Source organism: Watersipora subatra, chromosome 3, assembly GCF_963576615.1.
Source record: "Watersipora subatra chromosome 3, tzWatSuba1.1, whole genome shotgun sequence".
Taxonomy (NCBI): Eukaryota; Metazoa; Bryozoa; class Gymnolaemata; order Cheilostomatida; family Watersiporidae; genus Watersipora; species Watersipora subatra.
In genome coordinates, this window is record NC_088710.1 from 3,896,404 (window position 1) to 3,915,708 (window position 19,305).

Sequence of the window (19,305 nt, forward strand, 5' to 3'; positions counted from 1 at the left end):
CGAAATATGAAAATATAATAGAAAAATTGAGCAATTGTAATGCACTAGCTGGGCAGCAGGTTGGTGAAGTTGGGCCAGAAAAGTGGGCACAACTCCGAACAGTCACTGATTGAGAGCTTTCATTATCAACTCTAACCCAGTATATAAGGTACCCTCTTTATATCATACATTAGAGTAACTATTATCTCACCTCCGGGAGAGTCAAGGCACGAAAGCTATGAAAGTGTAAACTAGTCATTATGGAATATTATTAGTACTCCTTTGATCCATACCTAAAGGAGTTGTCTCCTTTATTAGCAGTGAGATGGCTTAAGTTTTTTGTGCTTTTTAGTTTCTTGCTGAACTCACACTGTTCTGATGTCCACTGCGGGTGAATAACAAATGAGTTCTTCACAGATGGTTGGGTGTACTAAAATAGATAAATAGACTGTTGAGTTTATATGTGAAACTGAAAAAAAATGAATTATTTTCACCCACCTGAAAGCGCATTAGTTACAAAAGCGTGAAGCCAATCTGGCGTGAACATAGCGCAATCGTTTAACAAACCAATTTTATACCACAAGCATGCAGCTGAGTACTGATAGCTGCATCTCATGTTAGTTAGCAATGTGCTAGCAGTACCAGCATGTGCCACAGGGTGGCCTCTAACAGGTTCAAATCTTATTGGTTTTGAAACATCATGATTGACACAAACAGTTCACTTTATGCTGAAGATACTAGCAAAGTGAAATAAGCTTTTTCCATTGCTCAAGGTGCTAGCTAACCTGTGCAAATGCTACTACTTTGGTTAGTTTAAGCTGTCAGATTACACTTTAAAGGTTTTTGCGTACCATTCATAGTAATATGGGGGGCCAGACTCAAGCCTATCAACAGATCAAGTAAAACGGGAGATGATACGTTGATGACTACAGCAAAAGATCTACAATTCTTAACAACGCAAAATGGTGCTGAGTAATAATAACGATTAAACGACTACAATGTGGAAACTACATGCATTTCTATTAGTGGACACGAGTAGCCAATAGTCAAATACCTGAAAGAAACTGGAGGCGGTGTGATCTGGTCTTGCGATGCCACTCCTTGGGCTGTGATAGCTCACAGGGTAGTAATCCATAGGAGCTCTCTGCAGCTGACCAGACGAGTAACTGGCTGATGGATTGTTCATTCTAACAACAAAGTATAGCTCATCTACACTGCGCTCATAAACCAAAGAAATTCTCTAGGTGATGCTATAGGTGATAGTACAGAACACTGTGTAACAGTGTGAATCTAGTATCTTCCAGGAGCTGTTAGAGTCAGTGGTGCTATCAATCACATATCGTGTCAATGTTTGGAAGGTAAACGGAAATTCAAGTCAGCCATTGCTAGACAATCGGTGCTAAGGCTATGTCCAAAACAGTCTTGCTACAACTGAGGCTACATTCTGCTATCTACAGCCAGTCTTATACGCTTACAGAATTATAAAACAAGTTCAATTAAAACCTACCGGTAAGTTTAAAATGCAACAAAGGGAGATTAAAGAACAAAGCTGCAGGCGCGCGACAGATACATTTCCTGCCCTACTAATGAGTGCATTGTTACATGATCTCACATCGGTACAATGAACTGGGTAATCTAGGCAAAAACTAGCACATTATACTTTTGATCCTAACAACTTTTATGTAAGAATTTAAATGTTGCATTGATTATAGGTAGACATATTGTTTTTCTGAATGCTTGAGTTCACTGGTTAAGGCCACCGGGGAGTTAGCTTGATCGCTTCTGAATTACACTTGAAGTAATTCTACTTGGGTGGTCTAGGAATGTATTATTAAACTTCATTAAACATTTATGTTAAATATTAATTTCTGTTCTAGGGAGATTTTGTTAAAATATTTTGTGTATCAAAGATGACTGTCGCTCAGTGTTGTGCATAATTTGTCAGTTATGAAGCAAATCGTAGCCCAGAAGAATATTAATCAAGTCTCTATGTGCCTCTTGATATTTTTCATTTTTTCAACGACTTTGGTGAGTCTGAAAGCTTCAGAAGTAGCTGTTCACCTTCTAAGTGCTTCGTCATTGCTGTAGAAGGTGCCATAAAACTCCTGAGGGCTGCAAAAAACAAGTTTCGCTAAGATTTGACAACGTTAAAATGAATTAAATGGAAAACAACAATTTCTTCATATTCTATTAAATTTACTGATGTAGACATTTTGCAATAATTCCGGTGATACCATGATAAAATTGTTTTGTTGTATTGCCTTTTGATAATCATAACTTGTAAAGAGAAAATGCTTCACAATCTTATTCATATTGTCTGCAGTTGAGGCATTTTGCCAACGAATATTGAAACCAGTTTAGTTTCAGAAGACCTGATTAAAAACTGTTAGCACTAGTTTATGACAATTGTCTCATAAAATATCCAAGTCATGGTGATTTTAACACAAATATTTTGTTGAGCGTCTTGTGCAGGTTACCTTAGGCGTAGGGAATTGGTGTCAACATCTGTTGGTCATTATCGATCTAATATAATAAAATTGTATTTAGCTCAAAAATATTAGCTCGAGTTTACAACAAACTTGATGACATTTTATTGCGGAGGGTCTACGATATTTCACTAGCCGGCTTAGATAAAACCTTGCTGCTAACAATGCTGTATTCAGCAAACCATTTGTGTCGGGTTCTCTGTTGAACTTTTATCCAAGAATGCCATTACATCTTGAATTGTTGTATGTTTACCATAAAATTTTGTTGTGATCAACACATCGAGCATTTGCACATAAATTTATTTATTATAATACCCAGATTGTCCATAGCCCTCGCTATCAGACACTGGCATCACTTCAATAAATATTTATATTTGGTGTAACTGAAATTTTCACAAACTTCATTAAAGTTGTAATAACAATATAGTAAGAACGTACCATGATCCAGCCATTGCGCCTTGCAAATCAGTTAGCTGTACTTCGCGAATGAAGTGGTGGCGCTGGTGTGATCAATCAGTGTGTGGAGAGTCGTGTGCACTCTATCACTCTGCACCTCAGATTATATTTGAATCTATCAATGATCTCATTAGGTATATTTGTTAATTTTGATTGTAGTTGTTCAGCGAACATAGAAGGTGTCTAGCGACGCTAACGGTTAATTCCTCTTAGTAACATGGTTGTGAAAGAGCTCTTTAAAGCGAGCCCGAGTGAATGCTCTCGACGCATTGTCTAGCGACAATCACTTATATCAGTTATTGATAATCGAACAAAGCCAAAATCAATGCAGCCAATTTGCTGAGTGCATTTCACTGACCTCTAGGCTTTTTATGTCATTTAGTAGAACTTTGCCAGTAGTTTTCAAGGGTTATTGGTATAATGGTAAGAATATGGAGGTAGCTGACACAACGTTATTTGCTTAGTTATAGGCTATAAGGCCGTAACCGCCTAAGTGCCTGTGAAAAGGTGCACATTAATGGAGTAAATATCTTACTGACAGCTCCATTTGATCATACGTCAACATGTAGATCAATAGTATGTAGACTTCACATTTACGAAGTTAATACGGATAACATTCCTGCCATTTTAAAAGAAAATTTAATTGCTATCTGCAATAAGAGCTAATTACTATAGTAGCAAGGCTTACAGCTAGACCAACTAGTAGGTGTCTGGGCTGAGTCGGTTCCTAGAAAACACCAAGCGCAGGTGATCTATAGACCTATAAACAAACCGATTGGGCAACATAAAAACTATTTTTATTGTGAATATTGAAGCGTCGCGAGTCGATACACCTTTTACTGGAATAACACGGTGTCACGAATTATACTACATGTATTTATTTTAGTGATGAAAAATTCAATTTTCCAATTATCAAAAACAAAAATGGTCAGCAGTCATCGACAAAACTGCCTTGTAAACCGATGAGCAGTTGCGCATACCTCCTTTCCTTTATCACATAGAATCGCCTTTTAATGGTATGCTCATTTGTAGGTCGGCTTGTTGGCGGCTTACTCCAGGAGCGACGTTGTAAATATTTTTACTTCATAAAGCATGCGCCACTCTGACTCATCCTTAAGCAGGACATGTAGCGACATTGTATGTAACGTTGGTCAGCACAGCATGTACTAACAGAGAGGTGGAAACTACTTAAAACATTTGTAGAACCCTGACTAAAATTTTGTGGCGATAGTGCACAGATGTGTTCTTTTCTGCTCTGCTTGTCAAAAGTTGTGGTATTTACTTTATGTTGAGCTTCAGCGACGTTAGCCACATTCTGTTTTTATGCAAAAACATGCACTAGAGACGCTGCCCACAAAATACCAAATGTGTCTTGCGGCTGGGCTGATGTCTTGAGTTCTACAGCAACAGGCAGCAGTTTGTTGTTCTTTTAAACCAACATTTTAACATGTGTATTGTTTGCTAGTAACACGCGTAAAGGGGCCTTTTCTATTTCCTGTTTAAAGCCTATAGTAAGCATCTTGTATTATATGGTTTCTTTGCGCATTTCGCGGGAACGAGTTGTATTGTGAGATTATGTTAGAGTATTCTATCATTGAAGAAGGGATTTCATTGGTTCTGTTATATACTGTATTTGTCTCAAAGATTTGTAATGCGTGTAAAAGTTGACAGCATATGATTTCACAGCATTCGAGGTTTTTTAAACTTTTATCAGCGACTTGAACAAGAAATAGTCACACATATGAGTATGTTATGTGGTTAACAACAAACGATTATATACCAAATGCACGAGCCTGTCACTAAAACCTAGAAGTATCACTCAGCGTTTGGCGCATCTATTAAATTTAATGTTTTATCACATACACACTGCTTCCTCATTCCTCGTTTGCTAGAACAACTTTTTATCTGATGGCACCTTCCGGAATTTTATAGAGTTTAGCAGAATATTTGCTGCAACTCATTGACTTGTTAGTTAATTTAATAGTCACTAGCTAGTAGTTGATAGTTTGACACAGAGAATTAGTTGTGAACTATCTGTAGGTGATAAGTGTTTTAGTTGGCTGCCTCAGAACCTCTCCAAACTATATGCTCAATAAAAGTCAAACTCACAGGTCCTACAACTTAATAAAACAGGGTCTTTCTTGAGATTCAAAAAGGCATCTCAATTTAGTCTACTAACTCTATACTAAAGGCTGCCATTTCTAGGTTTTTCATTATTTTTGGCTGACAAATAATCCTTTATAGTTATATGGTCTAATTTAGCCTCGTTACTGCTAACAAAGAAGCCCCAGTTCCATAAGGATTTTCTGCAAGCAGAGCCAAACCACAAACATATCCTGTCAGTATCCATAGAGCTAGCACTAGTCAGGAGTTGTCTGTAAACTCAGATAGATCAGCAAACAGGTATGAGAATGTGTCTTTCGCAAGTAAAGAGCTCACTGTTAGGACAGACTGAGCGCAGAATGAGCCATTGTAGCACAGGCTATAATTTTTGAACCTTTAGATTAAAATAACACGGCAATACTATTGTATCTGTAGACCAAGCAACACACAAGCCTGTTAATCGCTTCACAAATCACCTATAGAGTTGTGTAAACCGATCTTGGCCACTGAAATAATGAATGAAGATATGGTTAACTCCGATGTAATGTGTTACATTAAGATTATAGATATGATAGCCTGAGGATGTCTAACACTACATACGCCTGTCATGCTTATGTTGATGTTTAAGAGGTATATCATACCACCCTTTACAATGTGCATACATCTATCCTGGATTCATGTTCAGTCAGACTTGAGTTCAACGCTTAAATTATTGTCTCATTCATGATGGCTACATTGGAACAGTTACATTCGTTATTTCTGTACAAAGCAGGATCATATATAATACAAGTCATAAAAAGCAGGGTCATATATAATACAAGTCATACAAAGCAGGGTCATATATAGTACAAGTCATACAAAGCAGGGTCACATATAGTACCAGTCATACAAAGTAGGGTCACATATAGTACAAGTCATACAAAGCAGGATCATATATAATACAAGTCATACAAAGCAGGGTCACATATAGTACAAGTCATACAAAGCAGGGTCACATATAGTACAAGTCATACAAAGCAGGATCATATATAATACAAGTCATACAAAGCAGGGTCATATATAGTACAAGTCATACAAAGCAGGGTCACATATAGTACAAGTCATACAAAGCAGGGTCACATATAGTACAAGTCATACAAAGCAGGATCATATATAATACAAGTCATACAAAGCAGGGTCATATATAGTACAAGTCATACACACATCATTGGCTGCCTTCACATGGATCACTATATGCAAATATTGTGTTGAATAGAAAGGATTTTTGTTTCTAATATATTTAACATTGTTCATAATAGTTTTTCGTTTCCAACTTTCCAGCTTTAGATTTCACCAATTTGTGTTTTTGAATTTTCGGCTCACATCGGTTCAGAATTGTTAAAGGTGCTAAGGACATTTGGGAGCTTTTCTGTAAAAGATTTTTGTTACTAAAAATAGCTATTAGTTTAAATAACTAGTCAAACAAAACTGAACACAAATATATCTCAAAAGACTGTCGATTAGTTTTGACAAAAAATAACCAGGCGCCATAATTTCTATTTTAATCACTATAGCTTAAAGAGCAGACAACTCATGCCATATTTTATGATGCCTCCCGGTACTCAACACTCATCTAAATTCTTGGTTTAATAAGCAGCAGAAGCATTCAGTGATCAGGTCATAAATTCCCTTACCACCCCTGGTAGGTATTTAGATCTTTGAGAAAAAAATGACATTTTTGTTTCCACCAGTACATGGTCGCTCTTCCCAGATAATATATTTGACTCGTAAGATATTCTAGGTAATTTTGATGCTTTTAAAAGCAACCAAAATGCTTCTCATACAAAAGAATATATTATTGAGGGCCTCTGTTAAATTTAGCTAAGCATTCAGCCTCTTTTTACCTACCAACGATCCTCTACATTTAAGAAGTACTATATTATAAACAACTTTGACTTGTTTCAATTTTATAGTCTAGCATATAACTCTAAGTACAAGCTAATCTTTTTCATCCCTTATATTTCATCAAAATTGAATTTTTCAAAGTACAAGATATGCTACAAAAATCATTAAAATAACATATATGTTAAGGTCAAACGCCTTCCCTTAACTGGCTACAGCAGTCCACCCCTGTTTCAGGCAGAGATAGAGTGTATGAGTTCAAAGTGAATAAGTTTGTATTTGATTGTAAGCGCCACAATCAATGTACAATAGAGGCATTCACAACTCCACTGGGGGCCTGGCCCATCTTGCCAAGTCACCCAATTTACTACCATATAAAAGGAAGGTGGATATGTACAAAAACAAGTAAAAACATAGCACACGGTCGAAAATGAATATAATAATAATATGAAAAGAAGTATAGGTATGATTAAATAATTATTGGGGTCGCCGATTAAAAACGTACAAAGTAATAAGAAATAAGCATATACAACAGACAGGGGAGACGAATCACGATATTTAAAAGGACAAGACAGTATAAGGCATATAGGAGTAAATAAAGTAAATGCAACGTCCGCCACAATGTCCATCTTGCCATAAGCTACATTTGATGTATAGCAACCAGCCAGCAGAGAACTAACACGAGTTCCTTGAATACTGTGGATGACTAAGTAGTAAACTAACCTTGAGTGATTTGGATAAGCTTAACAAATGCATACTACCCGGGGCTGAATAGGATGAATAGTTAAGTACTCCTACATCTACCTACACTGTATATTAGATTTGTCTCCAAAGTTAATGGGCACAACAGAAAATCTTTAGCAAGGCTTTTAAAAGACTGATTTCAACAGGGGCAGCAATTACAAAGTATTTGAACTGTGATGTTGAATGGTGTTTACTGTTTATTAAATCAAGGCTGTTTTATCACATGTAATATATCTGTACATGAGCGATTAATAAACAATCGATAACTGTCAATCACTGTGACATGTTTGTGAGTGATTGTGTATTTCCCATTAGTTCCCATTAGTAATACCTGGTATAAACAGGTAAACATTGCTGGTAGATATTCTAAGTAGCGTGGTGACATGTTTGTTTAATGTCTTTCTTCATTTTTTTATCCTTTTATACTCTATGAAGCTATATTCAGTGTAATACTGCTTAAAGCAACTTGTTTGTCTTATACGGTCTACCGTTAACTTTTAAGTTTTGTGCTCGATAAGTTTACAATCTTATCAAGGTAGATAAAGGTATGCCAGGTTAATCTGCTATACTTTTGGAACTTGACTAGCTAAAAATTATTAGCCTTACGTATTAAATTAGTAGATGGGAAAATATGATTGTTGAAAAAGGAGACAGTATTGAGCCTTAGTTAGGCAGGCGTAAGATATATTTGGGATAGGAAAAATTGTCTTCGTAACATCGTAATCAGCCATTCGGAAATCGAGTTAACTTAAATGCAGACTTGGAACTTGTTGCCACTCACAGATATGAATAATTAGCTGTCACTGAACTCGACAGCAACTATTTGGCTGACTAACCATCCAGTTGTCTAAACACACGTACTTGTACATACCTTTCAAGGCTTTTATAAGTTCCATGAAGAATTTTTCTTTCAAAGTTTATTGGATGTTCGTATCTCCCAGATCTGTTTCGTCTCATTTTGTCCAGCTGAGTTGACTTTCTTCCGTAAAGGTGCTGCAGCATGTTATAGGTCACTTCGGCCTCTGTCAACAGCAACATAATTTGCCATCTAGCATTTAGGGGTGGATCAACTGTTTATAAATGTAATATATAAGTATAAACAATTATTTTAATAGTTTTGTTTCGAGTGCAGATATTGAAAAAGCTAGTCAACTATTTCACATTTGATAGCCTTAAACTTTTGTCAACTCTTAGTATCAACTATGTAAGAAGCTCTAATACCCCCCCCCCCACATTGTTATATCTACCACTGAACTGACCTCAACACCATGAGACTTTCTACCCTCTAGATTTCCAATGAAAAGCAAAGAGGGCACCAGTAATTAGTAGGTGCTAATGATTATCAGTCCTTGATAATGCTTCATCAATTAGGAACAAAACTATATTGGATGGTAAATATTACCCATAGAAAACCGATAGTCTTGTGTTTACATAAATAAAAGCAAAATATCAAACACAGATAAGCTATTGTGTTTAACAGACCGATTGAAAGTAAGCCTTTCCAGCAGTGTATCGCATCAAATCTTATACCCAGTTTAGTACTTATTCTCCATGTCATCTGGCTCAGCCTCTCGCTGAGTCTAACAATGTGCATGCCTTGGAGAGCGAGCAACAGTCAGGATAAATATAATGTTTATCCTCACTGCTGCTAAACTTATGTAGATAAATATATTTATAAATTTAATGTTTCAGTTTATCAACTGAAACATATTATATTTCAGTTGATCAACCGTACCACTTGAGGTTAAAATAACTTGTACCACTCTGCTGTAGTGCCAGAGCTTTTTAGCACATAAAAGAGACTTCAAGCTATATTACACTTCAGGGTGGTCTACTATGTAAGCGCTTACTAGAAGAAAGATTTACAGATAAATGAGAGCAGCTGTGTGTGGTCACCGAGCCATTGTTTGCGCAACAATACTCTTAAAAACCTGCACAGCCTCTTTTTGAAGTAAGCTAAGCAGATATTACGCTCGATGTTCAAAGGAATTGCTTACACATTATAAAAAATTACAGTTCTTCACAGCTTAATTAACCAAAAAATTTCAAGTTATGTTCTCTTAATAATAGTTCTACATGTATATAGGGTAACCTTCATTGATTACTAAGATAACTACTAGTTATAAGTTTAATTTTTCAAAGTTTTTATTACTCTACTGATCTAGTCTGAGAGAATGCTGAATAAACTTATAACCTCACAACACTTTTGTAAAGTATTTTTAGTATTGAAAAAAAATCTTCATTAGAACAAAACTGATCAGATATTTTTTGGTGAAAAACTATGTCAATCATTCATAATTTGTCATATTCACCCACCAGTACAAGCTCAGAACTGCTTGCTACTTGAGTCAATTTATAGCAAAAGCACATACATACATCCAAACTTAAAACTGATATCTTCTGTGCCTGCTGGAGTTGTGCTCTTTCTGATAGTCTTTATTACCACCCTATTACTGTAATTTACAATGTACTTAGTACAAGTAATACTAATATTAGTAACACTTTACTAATACAAATACATCAAGCCATGGAACCATTAGATAGCTGAGCTGAACCGTTATGGTATTATAATCCAAACACAGACAAACAGTTTTGTGGTCTCTTTGTTAGACCATACGAACTATCTTAATGCAAATAGCTTAAAATAACTAGAACTATTGAACAGAGAGCAGACTACTCACCCGAGGAATGATTTCTTGTGAAGAGTTACAAGCTAGTTGAAGAGCACTTCGAGAAAGGAAAGTTGAGTTGACCGAGATGATAGAACAGAAACTGTTATAGGATGGCGGCAAGTAGTGAGCAGGAATGAAGACAGGCAGAAAAGAATGGCTATATGCCGTCTTACAATGAGAAGTGATGTTGAAAAAATTGTATTTATTTAATTTTTTATTTGACCGGCATTGATCAATCTTTTGAAGTATAGATGTTATTATGTAGTACGAAACACCGTTATAAATGCTATGTACAATATATTGAACTTATTCGACAGTTGTCCACTCAATATGGAGTTGTCTGCACAATGAGTTCTTGGCATGAATTCTATACGTGTTAGTGAAGGAGAAGTCAGCAGACTTTCTCAGCGCAATACCCACCATAACCATTACAGCCAGAGGTGTGCCAAGATCTGTAGCACGGATGAGGGCTTGCATTGTAGTTGTTCCCTCGTGTTTCCTAAACATAGAGCCATGTTCATAGATGATAGGGAAGAGAAATCAGACAATTGTTAAGAAATAATTGAATACTAGCGTCAATGGTCAACTTTTGTACCTCCAACTACAATATTTTGTCTTTAAAAAACAACATGCCTTATATTTTATTTCTATATTTTCTAAGACATTTTTATTAGACATCACCTTTGGGTATGGGGCGGGGCTGGTCATGTGGCCTTCGCATTCAATATTGGAAGATGGTCTTGAGACAGGAGGCTGTGGTATAAACCTTTTTGGTGTAGGATTTCGCGCCAGCTTTGGCGAGACAAAACCCTTCTGACCATAGTTAGATGGAGGCTCAGGGGTTGGATATGGCCTGGCGTGTATGGTCTGAAGCCCGGGAGGTTCCAGCTCACCGGTATTCCATGTTAGCCAGTGGGCATTAGTATCATTTGTTTGGGTAGCCGTAGCAGGCCCCCAAGCTGTCTCTTTGCAAGTTCTAGAGGCTTTGTATGGTCTGCTCGGAGCGGCTGAAGAGCTGCGCAGATTACCATCTCCACAATCTGTTGATTGATTAACAAGTTAAGTGTACTATGACAAGCTCACTGCTCAGTAGATACAAGTAAAAAGTTATTTAAAATCGTCTTCTTACTACATTGTAGCAATCTCTCTATTTGCATTCATGTAAATCATGTTCAGTAGCGCTGCTCAGCATTACAAAACAAAACAGTTTAACTTTTTCTTAAAATCGCTGAATCATTCAAATGCCAAGTGCAACATTTTTCAGCACAAACCAACAAAACAACCAGCACACCAGATCAAATGAACAGGATAACAAACCTTCTAGGCTGAATCAGAGACCCTGTCAAATAATGAAGTCTATTCAACAACTTATTTAGCCAAAAGTGTGTAACAGTTAAGAACTTTTTTTTTTTTCAAAACAAAACTTGACTCGAGTTCATTTTAACTGAATGTTAGTGGAATATTTCCTTTCGCCAAAGTAAAGGACGTATTTGGCTACGAAATAACTGAAGATGTTTTCACACTTTTAGGTAGATTGCTGCTTGCTGCCATATAGAATGTCAGCTTACAGTTTAATCTCTAATAAAGATCAGTTACCCAGTAAATATGCTGTGTTCTCAGACTATATATGAATGTCCTTGACAATAGCTAAAAGAAATGCAGAATGCTGTGCGTTTACCTTGAATGCTGCTATCTAGGTACCACATGGCAGCTCGCTAAACGTATGACTGCGTTCCTAACTAAAGGACAAATATTTTATTCAGCAGGTTGTTAGGGAGAGTCAATGTAATTCTGATAATTTCAACACGCATACAAATTTGATTTTTACTGAAAATCAATATCGAGTGCATAACACCAGGTACTCAAGTGTCAGCTAATCAAATATATAAAAACAAAAGGGAGCACTCTAATATAAACAGCTGGACTATTGTGTGCAAGAATGACGACTCCCGTGTAAATATGGATATGTAAAATTGTAAAGAGATGGCAGCAATTATCATTCAGTAAATGAGCCTCCCTCTACTAACTGTGCAGAGAAACATGAATCTGCTGCTGAAATCAAAGCACTAGAATAACTAGAAATATATTTCTATTGTGTCTGCTTTTGTGATTTGGTAAATACTCAGAAAAATTGAACAAAATACTTGCTGATTCAGCAATGTATTTAGATTGTATAAATCGTTGAAGCGTTGCGAAGGCAACCTGTAAATAGGACTGATATTGGTGAACTAGTTTAAAAGAGCTTGACAGTTGATTGACAAAGCAGCAAGACACTTGAACAAGACAGTTCAAAAACAGAAGTGGCGGCAAGCTCTCAGCAGAGGTTCTTAGGAATTTATATCCTTTCTATGTAGTAAATGAGCCTCCCTCTACCCAACTGTGTAGAGAATGGAACTTAGAGACAGTATTGAATAGAAGGCTATGTGTAGTGGTGTAATCAGAGGGCTATGAGTAGTGGTGTAATCAGAGGGCTATGTGTAGAGGTGTAATCAGAGGGCTATGTGTAGTGGTGTAATTAGAGGGCTATGTGTAGTGGTGTGATCAGAGGGCTATGAGTAGTGGTGTAATCAGAGTGCTATGAGTAGTGGTGTAATCAGAGGGCTATGAGTAGTGGTGTAATAAGAAATACTTCTTTCATAGCTAACAAGTCTGCTAAGGCTAGTTTTATGGTAAATGTTTTAGGAACCAGAAGATACAAGAAAAGCAAACAATAATTTTCACTTGATAAAAATTGCTTTGAGTTGGAAATTTTGAGAGTATAAACAGTCCTTCATGTAAAAATATTAAGCAGGTGGCCGTGTATGACGCTAATTTAAAACTTGATAAGCAAAATCCTATGAGCAGAAACTGGCAAGCAGCTTGATTTCTTTACTCTTGGCCACTTAAGCATGCGGCTGTCTTTGGCAAGCAGCTATTATAACCATGAGACTGTTATGAGAAAGTGACTACTTCAGACAAGTCACTGCTATGAAAACAACGAGTGACTAGTCAAGCCTGTGACAGGTCTAAAATGTGACTAGTCTGCTCAAATCATGAGTTTGTATAGCTGGCTAGTCTGGACAAGTGACCAGTCTAGACAAGTGACAAGTCTGGTCAAGTGCCCAATCTGGACAAGTGAGAAGTTTGGACAAGTACTGAGTATGTACAAGCAACTAGTCTAGACAAGTGACCATTCTAGACAAGTGACTACTACAACTAGCAGATTCCTTTTCAAAGTCGTCACTTATTACACAACTACTCTTTATAAAATCTGCTTTTGCAAAGCAAGTAAAACAACTTCTAACCATATTTCTAATAGTCATATTAAATCTCCTTACTTACCACTATATTTTATACTGTGTTTGTTAATCCTATACCTAATTTGTGACTGAAAGGCAAGATTCAAATTTGTGTCTCAAAAAATCACAGCTCTGTGGCGTGTGCCTGTTAATAGATTTTTTAAATACCATCTTCCCAAACTTTCTGCATTTGTGTTACATAATTGTGTTAAATATGCCCAAAATATTTGTATTTATCCTTCTACACACATGAGTGAAAAACAATGTTTTCTATTTCATGACACCAACATACTACATCCACCATCGTGTGTTTCAGCTCATGAATTATCTGCTCCTGCAACCTAAAACTCACTATTCTGACTTTCCTGCAATATTATTAGATTGCCAACTTTTAAAATATTTCTGTTCAACTCACTTTATAACTCCTAATTTTTGTCTTTTCATTGTTGTTTTGGCATTTTCATTTTGTTGATGAATGCTAATGCCTATGAAAAGTTAGACATAGACCTAGATACAGACTAGCAGTCTTACCTGCGTCCTTATGATGTCTGTATGTTGGCCTACATACAGACTAGCAGTCTTACCTGCGTCCTTATGATGTCTGTGTGTTGGCCTACAAACAGACTAGCAGTCTTACCTGCGTCCCTATGATGTCTGTATGTTGGCCTGCATACAGACTAGCAGTCTTACCTGCGTCCTTATGATGTCTGTATGTTGGCCTACATACATACTAGCAGTCTTACCTGCGTCCTTATAAGGTCTGTATGTTGGCCTACATACATACTAGCAGTCTTATCTGCGTCCTTATAAGGTCTGTATGTTGGCCTACAAACATACTAGCAGTCTTACCTGCGTCCTTATAAGGTCTGTATGTTAGTCTATGTACATACTAGCAGTCTTACCTGCGTCCTTATGAGGTCTGTATGTTGGCCTACATACAGACTAGCAGTCTTACCTGCGTCCTTATGATGTCTGTATGTTGGCCTGCAAACAGACTAGCAGTCTTACCTGCATCCTTATGATGTCTGTGTGTTGGCCTACATACATACTAGCAGTCTTACCTGCGTCCTTATGATGTCTGTGTGTTGGCCTACATACATACTAGCAGTCTTACCTGCGTCCTTATGATGTCTGTATGTTGGTCTACATACATACTAGCAGTCTTACCTGTGTCCTTATGATGTCTGTATGTTGGTCTACATACATACTAGCAGTCTTACCTGCGTCCTTATAAGGTCTGTATGTTGGCCTACATACATACTAGCAGTCTTACCTGCGTCCTTATAAGGTCTGTATGTTAGTCTATGTACATACTAGAAGTCTTACCTGCGTCCTTATGAGGTCTGTATGTTGGCCTACATACGTACTAGCAGTCTTACCTGCGTCCTTATGATGTCTGTATGTTGGCCTACATACAGACTAGCAGTCTTACCTGCGTCCTTATGATGTCTGTGTGTTGGCCTACAAACAGACTAGCAGTCTTACCTGCGTCCCTATGATGTCTGTATGTTGGCCTGCATACAGACTAGCAGTCTTACCTGCGTCCTTATGATGTCTGTATGTTGGCCTACATACATACTAGCAGTCTTACCTGCGTCCTTATAAGGTCTGTATGTTGGCCTACATACATACTAGCAGTCTTATCTGCGTCCTTATAAGGTCTGTATGTTGGCCTACAAACATACTAGCAGTCTTACCTGCGTCCTTATAAGGTCTGTATGTTAGTCTATGTACATACTAGCAGTCTTACCTGCGTCCTTATGAGGTCTGTATGTTGGCCTACATACAGACTAGCAGTCTTACCTGCGTCCTTATGATGTCTGTATGTTGGCCTGCAAACAGACTAGCAGTCTTACCTGCATCCTTATGATGTCTGTGTGTTGGCCTACATACATACTAGCAGTCTTACCTGCGTCCTTATGATGTCTGTGTGTTGGCCTACATACATACTAGCAGTCTTACCTGTGTCCTTATGATGTCTGTATGTTGGTCTACATACATACTAGCAGTCTTACCTGTGTCCTTATGATGTCTGTATGTTGGTCTACATACATACTAGCAGTCTTACCTGCGTCCTTATAAGGTCTGTATGTTGGCCTACATACATACTAGCAGTCTTACCTGCGTCCTTATAAGGTCTGTATGTTAGTCTATGTACATACTAGAAGTCTTACCTGCGTCCTTATGAGGTCTGTATGTTGGCCTACATACGTACTAGCAGTCTTACCTGCGTCCTTATGATGTCTGTATGTTGGTCTACATACATACTAGCAGTCTTACCTGCGTCCTTATAAGGTCTGTATGTTGGCCTACATACATACTAGCAGTCTTACCTGCGTCCTTATAAGGTCTGTATGTTAGTCTATGTACATACTAGAAGTCTTACCTGCGTCCTTATGAGGTCTGTATGTTGAGCTAGCATACCGTCTAAGTATAGGTTTAAAATTGGACTTCTCTCTGATGACAATCTGAGAGTTGACAGGCCTACCCACCATACCTGCATATACTCCTACTCCCGATTTCACTCAAAACCGCTAATAGAAATGCTTATCAAATGTTGCTATGGGCTTAGGCAGAAGCTGAATGAAAGCATCCACGCACCATTGAATGTGTCTAATAGAATACATTTTTCAATACCTGAGCTAGACTAACTAAAATACATTGGTATTCATTGTTTATGTAGTCAGCTATGAAAATAAAATCAAGCGGGAACTGTGAAACAAATGATTGTGTTACAGAGGCTCTTTACATCGGCATGTCTTAGAAATGTGTTAAAGGTTTGTGTATGTACAACAACCTGACTGGCAGTCAGACAAAGACCTGCTACAGTGTGTCACGATACTGTATCAAGTTACTCCGCGTCACGTAAAGAAGTGAAAACTGCCAATCACCAAGCTGAGGTCTATACTGATAACATTAAAAATAACATGTTATTGCCACTGATTTTTATAACATTATTTCCATTGTATCTTATTTCAGCTTCAATAACCGGTATTATTATAGTTGTACTTCGCAAGAGAAGACTTAAAGACAATGTTACTAAACTAAATTTCCATCTGAATTTTTAGATATTTCAGATGTAAAAAGTGACCGTCTTTGCTTGACAGTCATGAAAGGAATGATTTAACAGTGCATGCAGCCCGCAACCATGAAAGCAGACAACAACATGGAAGCTTGTGATACCAAACCTTTCTTGTGTCGAGGCTTGGTAGTCCCATAGAGTTTAGGAACAGAAGAGTCTGAAGAGACCCATATCATCTTGTTTTGTAAAGTAAGTTGGTATCTCGTCTGATGACTGTTTTTATCATAATCATTAAACTCCTGGTAGAATCGTCTCAAATTATCACGATAAAGAGCAGTGAAACTTGCAATCTTATTTGGATACTTGGCTTTAAAGGGATCATTGAATATCCACTCATTCTGCGCTGATGTGTTATTTTGACGACCACAATTAAAATGCCTGGTATGAATCACCATGTCTGCTTGTCTATGATTTTTACGTACAGTGTCTCAGAGAGAAACCATTGCAAAAAATTTTATAGCGCGCGCAACAATTGAGCTTTGAGATATCTAAACAACGTTTTACTGACAGAGAAAGTAACAATAGCTGTGATCTTCTTATGATATACATGTACTAGTTCAATGATGAAAGAAAATTAATCGGCTGAGTTTCTTTACCCAATAGATTCGAGTAACTTAAGCTAGTAACTTAAGCTAGTCTAAATCTTTACTATAATCAGTGAAGCCATCCCTCTGAAGCCAGCGATGAGCAAAATGATTGTGTCATGATCTCTCAGGAAATAATGATCTTTAAGCATGCTCGCTGAAGCTGCTATTTTAACTAATTGGTATTAAGGATTGGCAAGTGTAATAAGTATGAAGTGAGCAAATATTCCATAGTATAGGCAGCTGGACGTGTGGTGTAACGGATAGTACGCCTGTCTACAGATCTGGAGGTTTCGAATTTAACTCTAATGTGAAGCGGATGTTTCATTCCTGTAACTTTATCGCTATAACTAAACACACGAGCAGACGACAAGCAAAGACTGAGATTTATGTGAACATGTACAAGGGTTGTATTTTTCATTTGGAGTTGTGTTGTCTTAGACACAAAAAGACAACTTCTAAATGGGCACTAATGTGTCTAATCTATGTTGATACTAATCTATTTTTAAAATTAGCCAAGATAGCAGAAAAGCAACCTGGCATTCAGATAATTTTTAATATAACGCTCGCAGATTAACCATTTAAAGAACTAGTCAAGCAGTGCTGCTATATTCAACTTCTGCTCCATAGGCTGCTATCAAATGATGCCAAAGTATTAAACATGCATTTACATGTACTTACTGTAGCTCGCTTGCCGGTTCCTATCAAAGCTTTTCATCTCTTCAAACTTTTTTATATATCGCTTAGCATATTTCTATAATGTAAGAAAAACACTAAATTCTATGGTTTATATTCTGTGCATGTTGTAAAAGCTTTTTTAATTTAGTCTTCTCAGCCAAGGTAAATCAATAATGGCCTTATATATTAGCTGTATCTTTAGTGAGTAACTTTTGCTGGATTTGAGAATATAACAATAATTATTTTATATGCAAGAGAAATGTGACCGGGTGTACTTACAGAGATACGCTTAAATGATAAAGTAAGACTTGACTGTGCAACAGTGAGCAGACTATGCAAGTGAGTGCAAGAGTACAGTACAGAAAGGCATAGCAAAATAAATACCTCTGCACCTCTATGTCTCCATGGAAAGCATTGGGGCTCATCTCCTCCACTGTAAGCGCCAGACTTAGTAAAGCTAGCAGGCTGCAAGAAACAATATGACAATACTGCAATATATAGACAATTGCGTCTACTTACAGCAATCACAAGCTAAATGTGAATAACATTATATGACTTGTAACATACATTACCTGACCTGCAACTGGCAATACCTAACCTGTAACACACATTACCTGACCTGCAACTGGCAATACCTAACCTGTAACACACATTACTCGACCTGCAACAGGCAATAAATGACCTATAACGCAAATCCTTATGAAAGAACCTTTAACATGCACGCAACTAAATGTAGCTTTCAAATGTAGCCAAAATATTCAGTATGTAGATTTACTTGGAGCAAACTGATGTCAAAACACACACAAAACTAAATGCTTCAGTTGCCATCCGAGTTTCACTCAAAGATTAATTTGTGCATTTAGCCTGTAGCTTATAGTTAAACATTTAATATATAGAAGTCCTTTTGCAACACACATAACTAAACTATGAAAACAACAATGTTTTGAATGGTCTTCTAGTATACAATATCCAGCTACAGCAGAATACATGTAATGACAAGACAATTCCCAAACTCTCCAGTTTGTCTTCATTCCCATCATCATAGCGAAGCGCTTTTGGGAGTAGCCATGTTTTTAAACTTACAAGAGGTTGGGGGACCCCTGGTCTTGAAATCGTGCGCCACCCAAAAGCTTCTCGGTAAGTGGAGATGGGAGTTACTAGTGGTGGCTCATCGTTGCGGAAGTATTCATTGTCAATGGAGAAAGGAAACGGTTTTCCTGTCAGCGGACTGCCAACAGTTGAACAGAAGTTTAATTAAAGTGACATTAGCTACATTTCTTCTTCAAAAACACAATAATACAAAGGTGAGAAATTTGAAGGAAACCTGGACCGGCCTACATGCACAATCATCTTACCATCATC

General features: G+C 37.3%; 1 protein-coding gene across 2 annotated transcripts; it reads right to left on the reverse strand.

Annotated features, from left to right (window-relative positions):
• Positions 1 to 141: 141 nt before the first annotated feature.
• On the reverse strand, positions 142 to 16,095 carry LOC137389786 (uncharacterized). Of its 2 annotated transcripts, none has more exons than XM_068075882.1 (6): positions 15,986 to 16,095; positions 11,003 to 11,361; positions 10,742 to 10,820; positions 8,521 to 8,671; positions 1,034 to 1,166; positions 142 to 409 (listed from the first exon to the last, which is right to left on the reverse strand). In XM_068075882.1, the coding sequence occupies exons 1-6, from the start codon at positions 16,092 to 16,094 to the stop codon at positions 251 to 253; spliced, it is 990 nt and encodes a 329-aa protein (XP_067931983.1). In that variant the 5' UTR covers position 16,095; the 3' UTR covers positions 142 to 250. The 2 variants fall into 2 exon arrangements, with proteins under 2 accessions (XP_067931983.1, XP_067931984.1); XM_068075883.1 differs by lacking the exon at positions 15,986 to 16,095 and adding an exon at positions 12,000 to 12,030.
• Positions 16,096 to 19,305: the final 3,210 nt, after the last annotated feature.